Source organism: Engraulis encrasicolus, chromosome 14 (genome assembly GCF_034702125.1).
Source record: "Engraulis encrasicolus isolate BLACKSEA-1 chromosome 14, IST_EnEncr_1.0, whole genome shotgun sequence".
Lineage (NCBI taxonomy): Eukaryota > Metazoa > Chordata > Actinopteri > Clupeiformes > Engraulidae > Engraulis > Engraulis encrasicolus.
Window position 1 is genome coordinate 41176693 of NC_085870.1, and position 13290 is coordinate 41189982.

Genomic DNA, 13290 nt, shown 5'->3' on the forward strand with positions numbered 1-13290 from the left:
CAAAAAAAAAAAAAAAAACACAGAACAAAAATCAGCCCCTGAGGACTGTTGGGCCACCAGGAAAATGCCCAGATTAAAATAGCCCTTAAAAGATGATGTGTCTCAACCGGTGGTGGTGAGCAAGTGTGGTGAGTCATTGGGATGCTCCATGGTAGAGAGCTGCTGCTGCTGCTGCTCCTGCTGCTGCTGTTCCAGGGTATTGGTGATTAAATCAGGAGAGTGGGTATCAGCCTGAGTCAGTGTGGTGCAACACAGAGGATAGCCCCTCATACTCTGGGAGTTGGCTGAGGTTATCTGGGGGGGAAAAAAACAAGAAAATGGGATGAGATATAATGATAATGAACTTCAGCAAACATTACAAAATTACAGCAAATCAGCAATATATACCACGGTAACAAACAGAAATATTACAGCACTATTGGCCAGTCTTTTTCACTGTGCTGATAAGACTGGAAAGCAGGTGTATTCTCATATCATTGATCCAATGGATATAACTTTTTTTTAGCATATCAACATATACCATTTTACTGTATCTAATTAATGCAACAGGGATATTTAAATAACGTGCAGCCAAAGTCTTCATGTGTACCTTGACGAGTACGTAGTCTCCTGGCCTGATGGTCTGGGTGTGGGAGGGAGTTTGGTGAAGTGAGGTCACGTCCTGTTTGGGGAAGATCACCTTCACGTTGCCATCACTCCTGCCAGAGAGCTCCTGGGAAGACCTCTTGCTCTCCTGACACACCAGAGAGTGGAGCAGGTGAAACAATCTCCAAGCATTAACCCGCTTTTCAGCGGTATATGGGGTGAAAATGTGTTTTGATATGTCGCTTCATGAAACACCACACAGCTCAAGAGTCAACAAGAGTGTCAAGTATAGCGTGACAACCAAACAGTCACATGTCAAAGGGATTTTCCAAGAAGGAGGTGTAGTCACCAGCTTTGCAGTGTGCTGTGGCGACACTGAGGGGAGAAAGTATTAGGAGAGTCCTATATATTCATGAGCTAAGTACTATACAAACATACAAGACCATTCTAATGAGAGGTGAACTACTTCACTGTGTTAATAATATTATAACATCCATAACATAATCCATAACATATACATAATAATATCCATAACATCCACAGCATCTAGCGAGGCGCCTGCTAGCATGTTCCGCTACCCAACGCACCACAGTTTCCCCACCAGTCCACTCATTCACTCAGCACAAACTTTCAGCATCAGTCCACTCACCAGTCCACTGCACACACCAGCTCCGCCTCCATCCATCTACAGCGAAAGCGCTTACGCTGGGAGAGCGCATCTTTTCTGTCATATTCAACTGTCAATCAAACCCTCATGCAGTTTGCGATCGATATTGTTTGTTATTTTTGCCATTTAGTTCTTTCTTTGTATTTTTTTTTAATGGTATTATGACATGTCATTGGTGGGGGTGTAAAGTAGGCTATATGTATTTTGATATTGTTTTGGCCAATTTTAATTCTGTAAATCCCAGAAAGGGGCGCAAAATCTTTGCAAAAAATGAGAAAATGCCGCCACAAAATCAGACATTTTGACCGCAAAAATCACAAAATCCCAGTGCAAAATCCTGGAGGGACTGTAATATGCTACATTTTGTGAACACCATGTATAGACAAAATGCACCCATGCCATACCATGTTCCTTTAACACAGTGGTCAGGAACCTATGTTTCGAGGGACGTTTGCGGCCCTTGAGGCCATTTTATAGCTAATCTACCACCTAATACGTTTTCACAGCTCTGTAACACCTTTTTGCAGCCAATGCAGTGATTGTTCAAACGTAACACATCAGCTTGCTACAAATGACTCCCCAACAAATTTTATTACAGTAACAATTTAAAATGCTCTTTTATCACAAACTATCAGTACAAACTACTGTCTAAACTAGCCAAGAGTAGAATACACACTGCATCACCTCTTGATCTCAGCTCTCCCTCAGCCCCCGCCGGAGAACGGTTGTTAAAGAATTATAAAATAATATTACGTTTTCACAAAAAAAAACAAAAAAAACTGTTTCCCGGCCTTTTACTTTCTTCTTAATTTTTTTTCCACACTCACACCGTTAGAAGGACATCATATTGGTCTGTTCTGCCGTGCAGAATGTATAAATGGGCTCAGTTGGGGAGATGGGGCTCAGTAGGTCAGGGCACTGTACCATTACACTGGCTGTGTAGAAGTGTAAACCCAAATATTAGGAGGCAGCTTCCAATTGTCACTGACGTCATGGCCAGATACCTGAGCCTATTGTTTTGGCTTTAAGTTGTAACTCCCATAGAACTACCAACATGTTCCATCCCGCTGAGTTGGTCACGCATGCCCAGCAAGGGGCAGCAGAGTGCTGGACAAACACAAGCAAGGAGCCGGAGCCTGAGCCTGACTACAGTGATGCTGTAGTGTGGCTGCAAGTCAAGCTACTTCCACACATCTTTTCCTCTGGCCTATGGCTTTGTGATGAGAGGTTTGACGTCATCGATGAGCTACGTTTTCATTTAATGCCTTCCAGAACCATATCAGATAAGAAGTTATTTTCTCGTTTGCAATATGGATATTGGATGGGAAGAAAGCCCCCCAAAAGCTGCTCTGTGCTGCTTGACAATGGTAACTTAATTGTATTCTCCACAAAGGAGGGCCAACACATAGGCACAGGGTGTTAGACTGTAGCCCAGAGGGAAGGATAGGAGGAGCTAGAATGATTTGCAGCCTAGGGCCCCAGTGTTGCTGTTGCTGTGCTCGGCTGTGTGTCTGTGTCAGGGTGTAGTACTCACTCCCTCCACCAGGACCAGCTGTGTGCTGCCAATCAGGCTGCTGTTGACGGCGGCTGCCTCCTCTCGGAACACGGCGATGAGCTCCTGCAGCCTCCGCTGCTTCACCTGTGCGGGCACGTCGTCCGGGAGCCGGTGGTACGCGTGGGTCTTCTGCATGAGCCAGAGACAGTGAATCAATGAGCGTGAGGAGGGGCGGGAGGGAGGTTTTACAGAGGGAATTTTAACACACAGATTTTGAGTTGAGTTGGATTAGTTCCCAATTTCAGTTTTTCTATGAAAAAATTCTCATGTGACACATAACTGGAATGGTCTCAATGAAGGCCTGCATAGGGACAGTTAACCCTCTGGAGCAGGGCTCCAGACTAACTTTTTGCACTGGTTGCACTGGTGCGCCTAAAATTTTTTTTTAGGTGCACCAGCACAAAATTTAGGTGCACCCACATGTTTTTACCTAGGCCCACACACACGCACCTCAGCTTTAATTTAAAAAAATATATATATATAATAACAGTAATAATAATAGTAGGCCTATAATAATAATTATTATTATCATTATTATTATTTTAAAAGACCTGGAGCCTTCCTTGTGCTATAGGCTATCCAAATGTGCTCCTTAGAAGACATGACAGTAGGCCTACCTAACTAGGTCTACCACATCTTGGCTGTAGGCTAAGCTTTAATTTTCTGCAATAAGACTACACACACGACACAAGCACAGGGTTCCACATTGCCTATTCATTCCAATATGAAGATAGATAGAAAGTTAGTTAGGCTATATAGTTAGTTAGACAGATAGATAGATAGATTTCAGACCCAGTTAAAAATGCATGGTTTTTCAAATTATTAAGTTAGACACTAATAGCCTATGTTTACAGTGGAATCCGAGGTAAATTGGGTTTTGTATTTCCCGATTTTTGAGCGCTCTGCATGATGATTGTGGACGGTATCAAGCGCTATACAAACACGACAGCACAATTCCGTGCGCTCTCTCTCGGTGCCTGAACGATGCCTTGCCGACAGATAGGCAGTAATACTAGGTTATGTAGTCGCTATAAAAAAAACTTTCACAGAAGTTCCGAGAGATAGCGTGTCACCTGTTGTTTGGCCAGCTCTGCCCGCACAGCAACGGGCCATTCTCCGCGCACCCGTCTGCGTTTATGTTGTGGCCAATTGTGTTTGTGTGGCTATGTTTAAAACATCCTCAAGCCATTTCGTTTTTCCAGGGATTGTAACACTCTCGTCTGTTTCAACAGACGTTGAGAACACTAACTCGCTAGCAGCACATGTGAACTCGCTCGGATACCGGTAGTTTAGCAACTTCGAAGTCGAACATTCTATTCTGAAACGTCGCCACCAGGCTGCCTGTCAGCGAGAGGGAGAAAAGTTCAGCGGAGTTGAAGGAATGACCGCATTGACGCGTTTTATTTTGAGATGAGTCACTACTGCAGACTGGCTAATAATTGTATGCCCATTAAAATGGGTGTTTAGCATTGCCTATTCATTTTGTTCTACTGATGGCTGGTCGCACCGGTGCGCCTAAAAATATGTTTTAGGCGCACTACTGAAAAAAATGGGCGCATGTGCGACCAAATTGGTCGCACTCTGGAGCCCTGCTCTGGAGTCATCACAAGCACCCTCTCCGCACACCAATTCAAAGAGAAACAACCATGTCTATGGAACCATGGTCAGCCCTGATGAAGACAAAGCGGTACAGCACAAGAGTTGGTCTTAAGCAAGCTATGACATATGTACGCCCTCTTTACCCAATGACCATGTTAGAATGGAGTGTTGGGACGACTGAGAAGGATGATTATGCACATCCAAGGTCAAGTAAGTAAGTAAGTAAGTAAGTAAGCAAGTATGCCCTTTATTATCTCACAATGTGGAAATTCAAGTGCTGCAGCAGTAACTTGCATACATCACATAAGGTGCAGGACAAAGACCGATTCAGTTTTGGAGTGAGAGGTCCGCCCATTTGAAATCCTGCAATACAGTAGTGGCGTTTCCAAGCGGTGGTTGTTGCACCACTCTTGACATCCACTACTAAAAGAGGTCAATGGCCCATGTAGTGTATGTGTGGTGCACGCCCCATACTGTACTCCTTACTGTACTGTACTGTACCTTCCTCATGCTGTAGGCGAAGAGGAAGCCCACGTTGTATCTGACGGCCCTGAGCAGGGACAGGCTCTCCTGATGGTCCTCCTCCGTCTCACCACAGAAACCCGCAATGAAGTCACTACTCAAGCTCACATCTGAGCCGCACGCACGCATGCACGCACGCACGCACGCACGCACACACACAAACAAAAGGGTGTCCTTCATACGCTCACTGGTACTTAAAGAAACGTCTGTCTATGAACAGTGGCTCAGACAAAAAATCATGATGAAAAGTTTAAGTACACTTTGCAAAAAAAAAACAAAAAAAAAACAGAGACACTATTGTGTTTTAGAATGAACAACATCAAAAAAAGGACAACAAAAACCCCAATTCAGTAGAGCTGCTTTTATGAGTATACTTTTCAAATGATAAACAGCTTCAAGCAAAATGTATAAAAGACTTCATAATGAATATCAGGCTGACACAGACAACAGTAAAGGTGCAAAATACTCACCTGGAATAATGCTGCGAACGTTGCCCACAAGTTCCAGATAGGCTTCCCTGGTGTATCTGCAATTAAGAGATAGTAGCAATAAAAACTAGACTGCATTTCCACAGAGAACATGCTATTAGTATGCTTGTTGCTAATGCACATACAGACAAACGCATGCACGCACACACGAGAGAGAGAGAGAGAGAGAGAGAGAGAGAGAGAGAGAGAGAGAGAGAGAGAGAGAGAGAGAGAGCTGTGTGTGTGTGTGTATGTGTGTACTTATGCTCATGTGGATGTTGCTGGCATTTCAGCCATGGATGGCAAGGTAGGAGGAGGTTAGGGTGGGATTCAAACCTACAACCCTCTGACAGACCAACTCCCTTTAGGCCACTGCCAATGAATGTATACAGTGGCCACATCAGCACATCAGGCCATGGTTGCCCAGGTGACATCAGAGTTCTAAGGTTCTATAAAGCTGCGTGTGTACCGCATGTTGTTATCAGTGCTGCCCTTTCTTTTGATTCAACATCGTTTCTAGGATATAGCACCCAGTTATACGTAGCATGCATGCGAGTTAAACTTGTTGTAGGATCTTTGTACAATCTAGTCTACGGAATGAGGAAGAGGGAAGAGCAAAGTGGAAGATCAAGAGATGGATGGATGGATGGATGGGTGGATGGATGGATGGATGAATTAATGGATGGATATGGATAGATGGATGGATGGATGGATGGATGGATGGATGGGTGGATGGATGGGTGGATGAATGGATGGATGAATGAAAAAGTTTTCTGACCCGCGGCGCATGGCCTGGAGAATGCGGCTGCTTCCGCTCTGTGCCGGAAGGTGGATCTGCTTGCAGATGTTGGGTCTCTCCTGGATCAGATGCAACACCTGCAACACACATTCACATGCAACACCCTTCAGAGTAGCTTGGCATGGACACACGTAAAGACCTGGGTTGCCCTTCTCGAAAGCGTAGTTGCTAACTATGGAAGCTACTTTGTTGGTCGCAGTGCAATTTCCCATTGGCAACTACCCACGTTGCTAACTGCTAACAACTACGCTTTCGCGAAATGCACCCCTGAACAGTAGGAAAGTTCAGAAACCCGGTGGAACAGTTCAGAACCTTGGCTGTTTTTTTCTATGTTCAGTGTGTTCCATGCTGAACTACAGCATGTTGTCCAGTCAAATATTCTCTGTACTGTGTTGACACAATGACACTATTTCCTACATTCCTTTTGTCATGCATCGTTACCAACTTCAGTACAAAATAACTATCACTGGAATTCACAACTTTGTGCCTAACATGAAGAACAAGACGTTCCCATTTTCTGTACCTGAGTCTCTGCACAAGTATGCGTTTGTGTGATGATTAATTAAAGACCATTAATTTACAATGACGACAAGTTTTAGAGCATGATTCTTCACTTGTTAGCAGGCCCGTGTTTCCCCGAGGCAGCAGAGAAGTAGCGTGTACATCCTGGACTAATAATGAGATCCCTAAGGCGATATGAGATCCCTGATGCAACCTCCTCCTTGGTTAACCTGACCTGCCTAGTGATGGCCAAACTAACCAAACCCAAAGTCTGGGAGGTCTTTTCAGTTTGTAAATGTAGCAGGAGCACACCGTATATTACCTGATCGTTTCTGCTGCACCTCAAGTCATTATAGGCACATATACACAAAGGTTTATACACATAGGTTTATACCAGGCTTGTACGAAATTCAAAATTGAAAGAATTTCAATTCAAAGTAATGCGGTGGTGGTGTTCTATGTACTTTCAATGGGTGGTGTAGCTTAAATTCAAAGAAATTCAAGGTAATGACACCACCTAGTGTTTGTATTATGGCATTGTGAATGGAAACTCTTTCCATTCGGAATTTCGTACAAGCCTGGTTTATACACATACACTTAAGGTTTTCCATGGGGAGATCATTTCAGTTTGTCCATGGAGTGCGGCAGCCGGCAGAGCTGGTGTGTGAATGTGGGAAAGTGTGTGTGTGTGCGTGTTAGTGTGTGTGTGTTTTGTGCACCTTCTCACATGAACCTTGGACAATTGGCACCGTACGAAAGTCTCCAGAGCTGGTGTATGAATGTGGGAATGTGTATACAGTATGTGTGTGTGAAAGCGCTTTGAGACAACTTTAGTTGTGATATTGCGCTGTATAAATACAGGTTGTATTGTACGTCATCAGATCTTTTCTGCTGTGCCTCAAGCCATAGGTGTAAGCCAAAGTTTCCCTATATGACTCGTCTTGAGGTACCGGGTCATTGCTAACATCATTTCACGGACAAACAATAAATGGAATTGGGATGCAACTGTGTTATATGGACTGGAGGGTTGGACAGCTCTCAGACCTCGTCTGGAAAGTCCTTTGGGTGTGGAGAGGTGAAGCGGATCCTCATGTTGGGGTCGATGAGAGACACCTGGTCCAGAAGGTCGGCGAAACGCAGGCCACCCTGCCGGGTCCGGTACACGGTGCTGAAGCCACGGCTGAGCTGCGTCGAACCGGAGCCACAGAACTGCTGCTCCGACGTGTCACGGTAGCTGTTCACGTTCTGTCCAAGCAGAGTAACCTCCCGGACACCCTGGTTACAAAAGAACAGACAGACAATGACAGTGTTGCTGTTACTCAACATCTGATTTCTCTTTCCCGTCCAATATTAACTTTTACAGACCAACATGCTTTATTTTGATGGGAGCACCTGAAACATACATTACATTAGAGATTGGACCGCTTGCTAAAATAATCTTTTTTTTTCCCTTCACGAATGTTAAATGCTGGATTATCACTCGAGTGAGTTTATGTGTAATCACAGTGGTGGTTTGGAAAAAGTGAGCCTGTTATATAATATAAATAAAATAAATTTCTAATCAACTTAACTATAATGCAATTATAAGGGCCTGGCTCTCCACACCCTTTCAATTAAACCAACCCTTGCAATCAATAAAAACCTTTCCCAAAACATTGTTAGCAAGGGACATTTCCTGAGAGACACGGCACAATATGATCTCTGTGTATACCATACTTTAACAGTTGTTACACATAATTGTCAAGCATTAATGTAATCTGCAATGGACTGGATGAACGGGAGTAAGTTACAGCATCTTCATGCTCATTTTGTTTTCATTTTCTGGGCTGCAGCAAGTCACCATCAAGTTACAAAAGGTGATAATGACAAATCATTTTTTTCTTAACAACAAAATAAGTATTCATATGGATTAGACTAGTGACCCACTGATCCCAACCACACATTATTTTGTCATGACATCAGGTACTGTAAATTGAGCTGTGAGTATATGTTTACAACTGTATGTGTGTGTGTCCCACCTGTTCTGACAGAAGACAAACTTCTTCCAAAATGGAGGCCACGGGTCTGCTGCGCTCTCGGCCCCGGGTGAAGGGCACGATGCAGTAGCTGCACATGTTGTCACATCCCCTCATAATGGACCTAAACCAAGAGACACCAGTCGAGAAGGAAGCATTCTGGTTACCATGGATATCCACCAGGAATTCAGTATGCCGTGTTGGTTCTGAATTCTGAAAAAAATGTGTCTTCCTTGTGTTCAGAGACACAAAAGAGAATTTTCGATGCTACACCTAGAAGCGAGTCACTGTTTGATGTGGATCTTCCAACAGCATTATGAGGAGAGGAACCTTTGATCTCGTGTTTCTGTTTCTGGGTATTCTTCCGCAACCTCTGTGGATCTGCCAACCAAGTACACTGCACACTATAACTAGCATTTAAAAAAAGATGTGCTTACTGAACGAAACCGACAACAACAAAGCTGCACAAGGTTAAGAGGCTGATCATTAGATTTGTATCTCCTTTTTATAATGTGTCTAGTCAAGAGCCATGAGCAGCATTACGTTTTTCCACACCCCATGTAATAATTCACATTTAAAAAAAAAAAATTTAAAAGGAAAATAAATGAAGTGGCGGCAAATCAAACAAATATTTTAGCCACCGAGGAGTACTGGGGAGAAGTATTCGCCCGACACGCTATTGATGCAAAGAAGCTTTCAAGATCATCCACGTTTCCGTTTTCTTGTTTTATTCACTCATCTTTCTTCAGGGTAAACTTCAGAGTTCCATCCATGACATAGTTAAAATCCAGACATTTGAAGTAGGGCTGCACAATATATCAAAAATGTATCGCTATTGCAATATCATGGCTTGCAATACACGTATCGCAAAAGTTGTGCACGTATCGCAAAAAGAAAAAAAAAATTGACAGCAAATTTGGTGAAAAGGTTAAAAAAATGTATTAAAAATGTTGACTTTTTCAGTTGGTGCTGTGTAATAGCGATGTTTTTTTCTAATAAAAATAATGTTGGAAATAAAACATTGCGCTCAGTTGTTTTATACATGATAAAGTGTAGAATGGCAAGTAGAGAGGGGAACGAAGCAACGAAGCCAGGTGTGCAAACGTGCAGGAAAAGTGCCAATGCACTGTTCAAAGTAAGCTTAAAGTGTGCACAGAGTAGCATGGTCAAGGAGCGGTTCTTAAGCATAAAACCAAGCGGTGTAGTGTGGTCAAGGAGCGGTTCTAAGCATAAAACCAAGCAGTGTAGCGTGGTCAAGGAGCGGTTCTAAGCATAAAACCAAGCGGTGTAGCGTGGTCAGCGGTTATAAACATATAAAGTGCGGTCAACAAATAGTGGGCTCTCCCCAGATACCCACACTATCTACTACTTAGCTGCCATATCCCCAGCGCCAGGTGATATACAAAAACTAATCACCACGTGACCCAATCTACGCACGTCACCACCACCTCAGCATGTCAATCACATTCTTTAACTAAAATCGTAATAATTCCGGCCCCTAATAATTACGACTCACAGAAATAATTACATATTCAATAATACAAACTCTATGCATGCATATCACATCATACATCCTTAATGCGGCAACACTCAAAGGGTCCAGGAAGACATTTCCTTCGCCTTTTAATTTTCTTTCTTTTTCTTGTGTTAATGTGCATGTGTGCATGTATGCGTGTTTATTTTTTTTCTCAGCACAGGTCAAAGGGGTCAGTCATAGGTCAGAGGTTACCAGCACTTTGCCTAGATATGATGTCGGTCATGTCAACTGGCCAGTGCGTTTAATGTAAGATGTCAAGGTCACGTTATGTGTGGTCAAAGGTCAGGAGCCTGCCTAAGAAGGCGTAACTGTTACAGCCCGGCAGGCAAGGCTGGTCGGGGCCTCGACCTAGACCCGGTGCACCAGCCCTCTCATCTGTCCGCAACCATAAATAAATAAGTAGAAATACGATTTTTTTCGGTTGGCTTTTGAAAACACCCAAGGTCACTTATCGTGGTATCTGTGTAGGAGTGTGTGTGTGTTTGTGTGAGGCCTCCAGGAAAATAATAATAATAATAATACTCATTATTACTACCCCCGTGATCCAAACCTGTACCACTCACACAAAGGCGCTGTGTCCTTGCTGGGTGTGATGCACGGGCATGACGTCAGCGTAGGTCTCCTCCAGGGAGAGGAGCACGTTGCTGGCCTGCTGCCCCCCGCGGGCCAGGGCCAAGAGGCGGGGGAGGTCCCTGTAGGCATCCGGCCCCGCCACCACATCCAGCAGCTTCTCCCGCTCCAGCAGCTCCGACTTCAGACGCTCCGCCATGCAACCTACAGGAAACGCCAGACACAACCACGGCCACTAATCTGTTAGTAAATGGAACGACAAACATCCTGACAGCGCACACATCCTTAGGCTCCGCCATGCAACCGCCAAGATCATCAAGACCATCACTGGTCTGTTAATAACCATAACAACAGCTATAGTCTATTCTGACATCCTGTCGCTCCACCATTTAAATTCTACAGGGAAACCAGACACATGATGTTTCATTGGATGGAATAATTCACAGATTGCATGATATATTCTCTCTCTCTCTCTCTCTCTCTCTCTCTCTCTCTCTCTCTCTCTCTCTCTCTCTCTCTCTCTCTCTCTCTCTCTCTCTCTCTCTCTCTCTCTCTCTCTCTCTCTCTCTCTGAAATGGCTTCTCGTTACAAACAGAAATGACAGCAATTCAGAAATTCATCAACATCACATATTCTGCTTTACCGAGAAGCCCAATCTTCATCGGGCCTTGAACTTTTGGCCTCCTCTTCTTGAGAGCGGTGAGCTGTTTGAGTCTGTTCCATACAGTCTGCTCGGCCTTCTCTCTATAAATAGACATTTTTATTATAAATGAATAATCCAAGGACATCCAACAGGAACAGCATTGTGCAAAAATATATTATTGTGTAAATGCGATGAAATGTGAACAAAACTATTTGAGGTCCTTTGAATCGTGTCAAGTCAAGTCAGCTTTTACTGTCAGTTTCTTCATATGCACATCATGTCATATAAGGAAATTGAAATTAAATGTCTCTCTCTATACCATGAAACAAGGTAGACATACACAGGACTGACATTTACAAACTGACATCAAAGTGCAAGACAGGACAAGAAACAGTGATGGACAAATACAGTAAAGTGAAGAGATGGAGAAATAAATAATAGCTGAACATTTAACATTGGTGAGTGACAGTAATGAACCAGTGATGAACCAGTAATAAAAAGTGTGAATCTGCATCTTTACCTGACTGAACAGGTGACTAGGAGAACAACATCTGCCTGGCAAAACAAATGTTGAAAGAAATTATGTGAGGGGGAAAAACCCAGTTCTCTGTATGGTTTCAACACTTGGTTAGTTGTAGAATTACCTCAGATAATTCTCTGACTCGTAGATATCCATTCTTTTGTAAAATTGACCATGCAATTTCAGTGTCGTTGACGTTCATCTGGCATCCATACGTTTCGAAAAACACTGCGGACAATGCAAGGGGTGAGCTATAGGGTTTTGAAGTAGCTTGTAGGCTATTGATAGTGTATTATAACAAATAAGTAAAAAAAAATAATTCCAGGATAGACCTACCTTTTCTTGAATCCCCAGAAGCTGTGTCCTCGGGAAGATACGCGTGTATGTGGTCGGATTCGTATTTGACATTATTATTAGACTTGACATTTGCAGACACATCTTTGATGAAGTCCTGAAAACCAGGACCAGTCGCCAATTTTGTCTTGAACAATTGCTCTTTCTCCTTGTTACTGCTGGGTGATGTTTTCACTGAGCAATAGCGTTGTGTTATTGACAGTGCACACAGGTTTTGCTGGACGAACAACTTTGGTAATCTAAACATGCTGCTTTGTTTATATGCTACACACACTGAAATGTTATTTAAATCGACTGCATTTTGTATTTTTATTGGCCGACTATTTCACCCAACATGAACATGTGTTGTTGGTGGCAGTTCATTCAATGCAGAAGCATGGCAGCCATATAGCTATGTTGGACAGTTTCCCGTGCATCGTCTGATAAATTAATTTATATCAGACCTCTTAAATAAAAGAGAGGCATGGTCATGTTGCATTGGTTACTTGCCAAATATAAGAAAATCTCGTTAACTTCAGTAAGCACAGCCTCCGTATTTCCATCGGTCACCCTTCAAAACTTGTTTAGTTCCGCCAGTTAAATGACTCCCCCCAAGTACAATAGACATTCCTATTAAGGTTCCTACTGTCCTGGAGAGAGCACCTCCCAATCAATCAATGTCACACCTATTGTGTAGTATAATGTATATTCATTTAAATTATTTCTAAAATATAGAAAAATACCCCACAAAGAAAACTGAAGACACCAGGCTGCAAAGAGAGAGAGAGAGAGAGAGAGAGAGAGAGAGAGAGAGAGAGAGAGAGAGAGAGAGAGAGAGAGAGAGAGAGAGAGAGAGAGAGAGAGATAGCAACAGTTTGGATATTGAAAGTGTACTCTTTAGACTGTATATGTGATGTCACAAGTCTTCTCATACGCAGGCTCCTATAAAGAAGAGGCGGTGGTGGAGGTGTGGTTGA

The 13290-nt window shown here is 43.2% G+C and overlaps 1 protein-coding gene across 1 annotated transcript; it reads right to left on the reverse strand.

The window, feature by feature from the left end:
- Window positions 1-29: 29 nt before the first annotated feature.
- Window positions 30-12897, reverse strand: cdk5rap1 (CDK5 regulatory subunit associated protein 1). The gene is made up of 13 exons (XM_063215754.1): window positions 12317-12897; window positions 12105-12208; window positions 11981-12015; window positions 11461-11561; window positions 10811-11021; window positions 8714-8834; window positions 7740-7970; window positions 6174-6271; window positions 5399-5454; window positions 4908-5038; window positions 2787-2936; window positions 590-733; window positions 30-294 (listed from the first exon to the last, which is right to left on the reverse strand). The coding sequence occupies exons 1-13, from the start codon at window positions 12579-12581 to the stop codon at window positions 103-105; spliced, it is 1839 nt and encodes a 612-aa protein (XP_063071824.1). The 5' UTR covers window positions 12582-12897; the 3' UTR covers window positions 30-102.
- Between the last annotated feature and the right edge of the window lie 393 nt (window positions 12898-13290).

Bases quoted from the DNA above. Each gene is read 5' to 3' on its own strand.
- cdk5rap1 (XM_063215754.1), bottom strand. From the start codon at position 12,581: ATGTTTAGATTACCAAAGTTGTTCGTCCAGCAAAACCTGTGTGCACTG. The intron at 11,022-11,460 runs GTAAAGCAGAAT...CGTTTCCTGTAG, and splicing joins GATGAAGATTGGGCTTCTCG to GTTGCATGGCGGAGCGTCTG. The intron at 5,039-5,398 runs GTGAGTATTTTG...CGTGCGGCTCAG, and splicing joins CGTTCGCAGCATTATTCCAG to ATGTGAGCTTGAGTAGTGAC.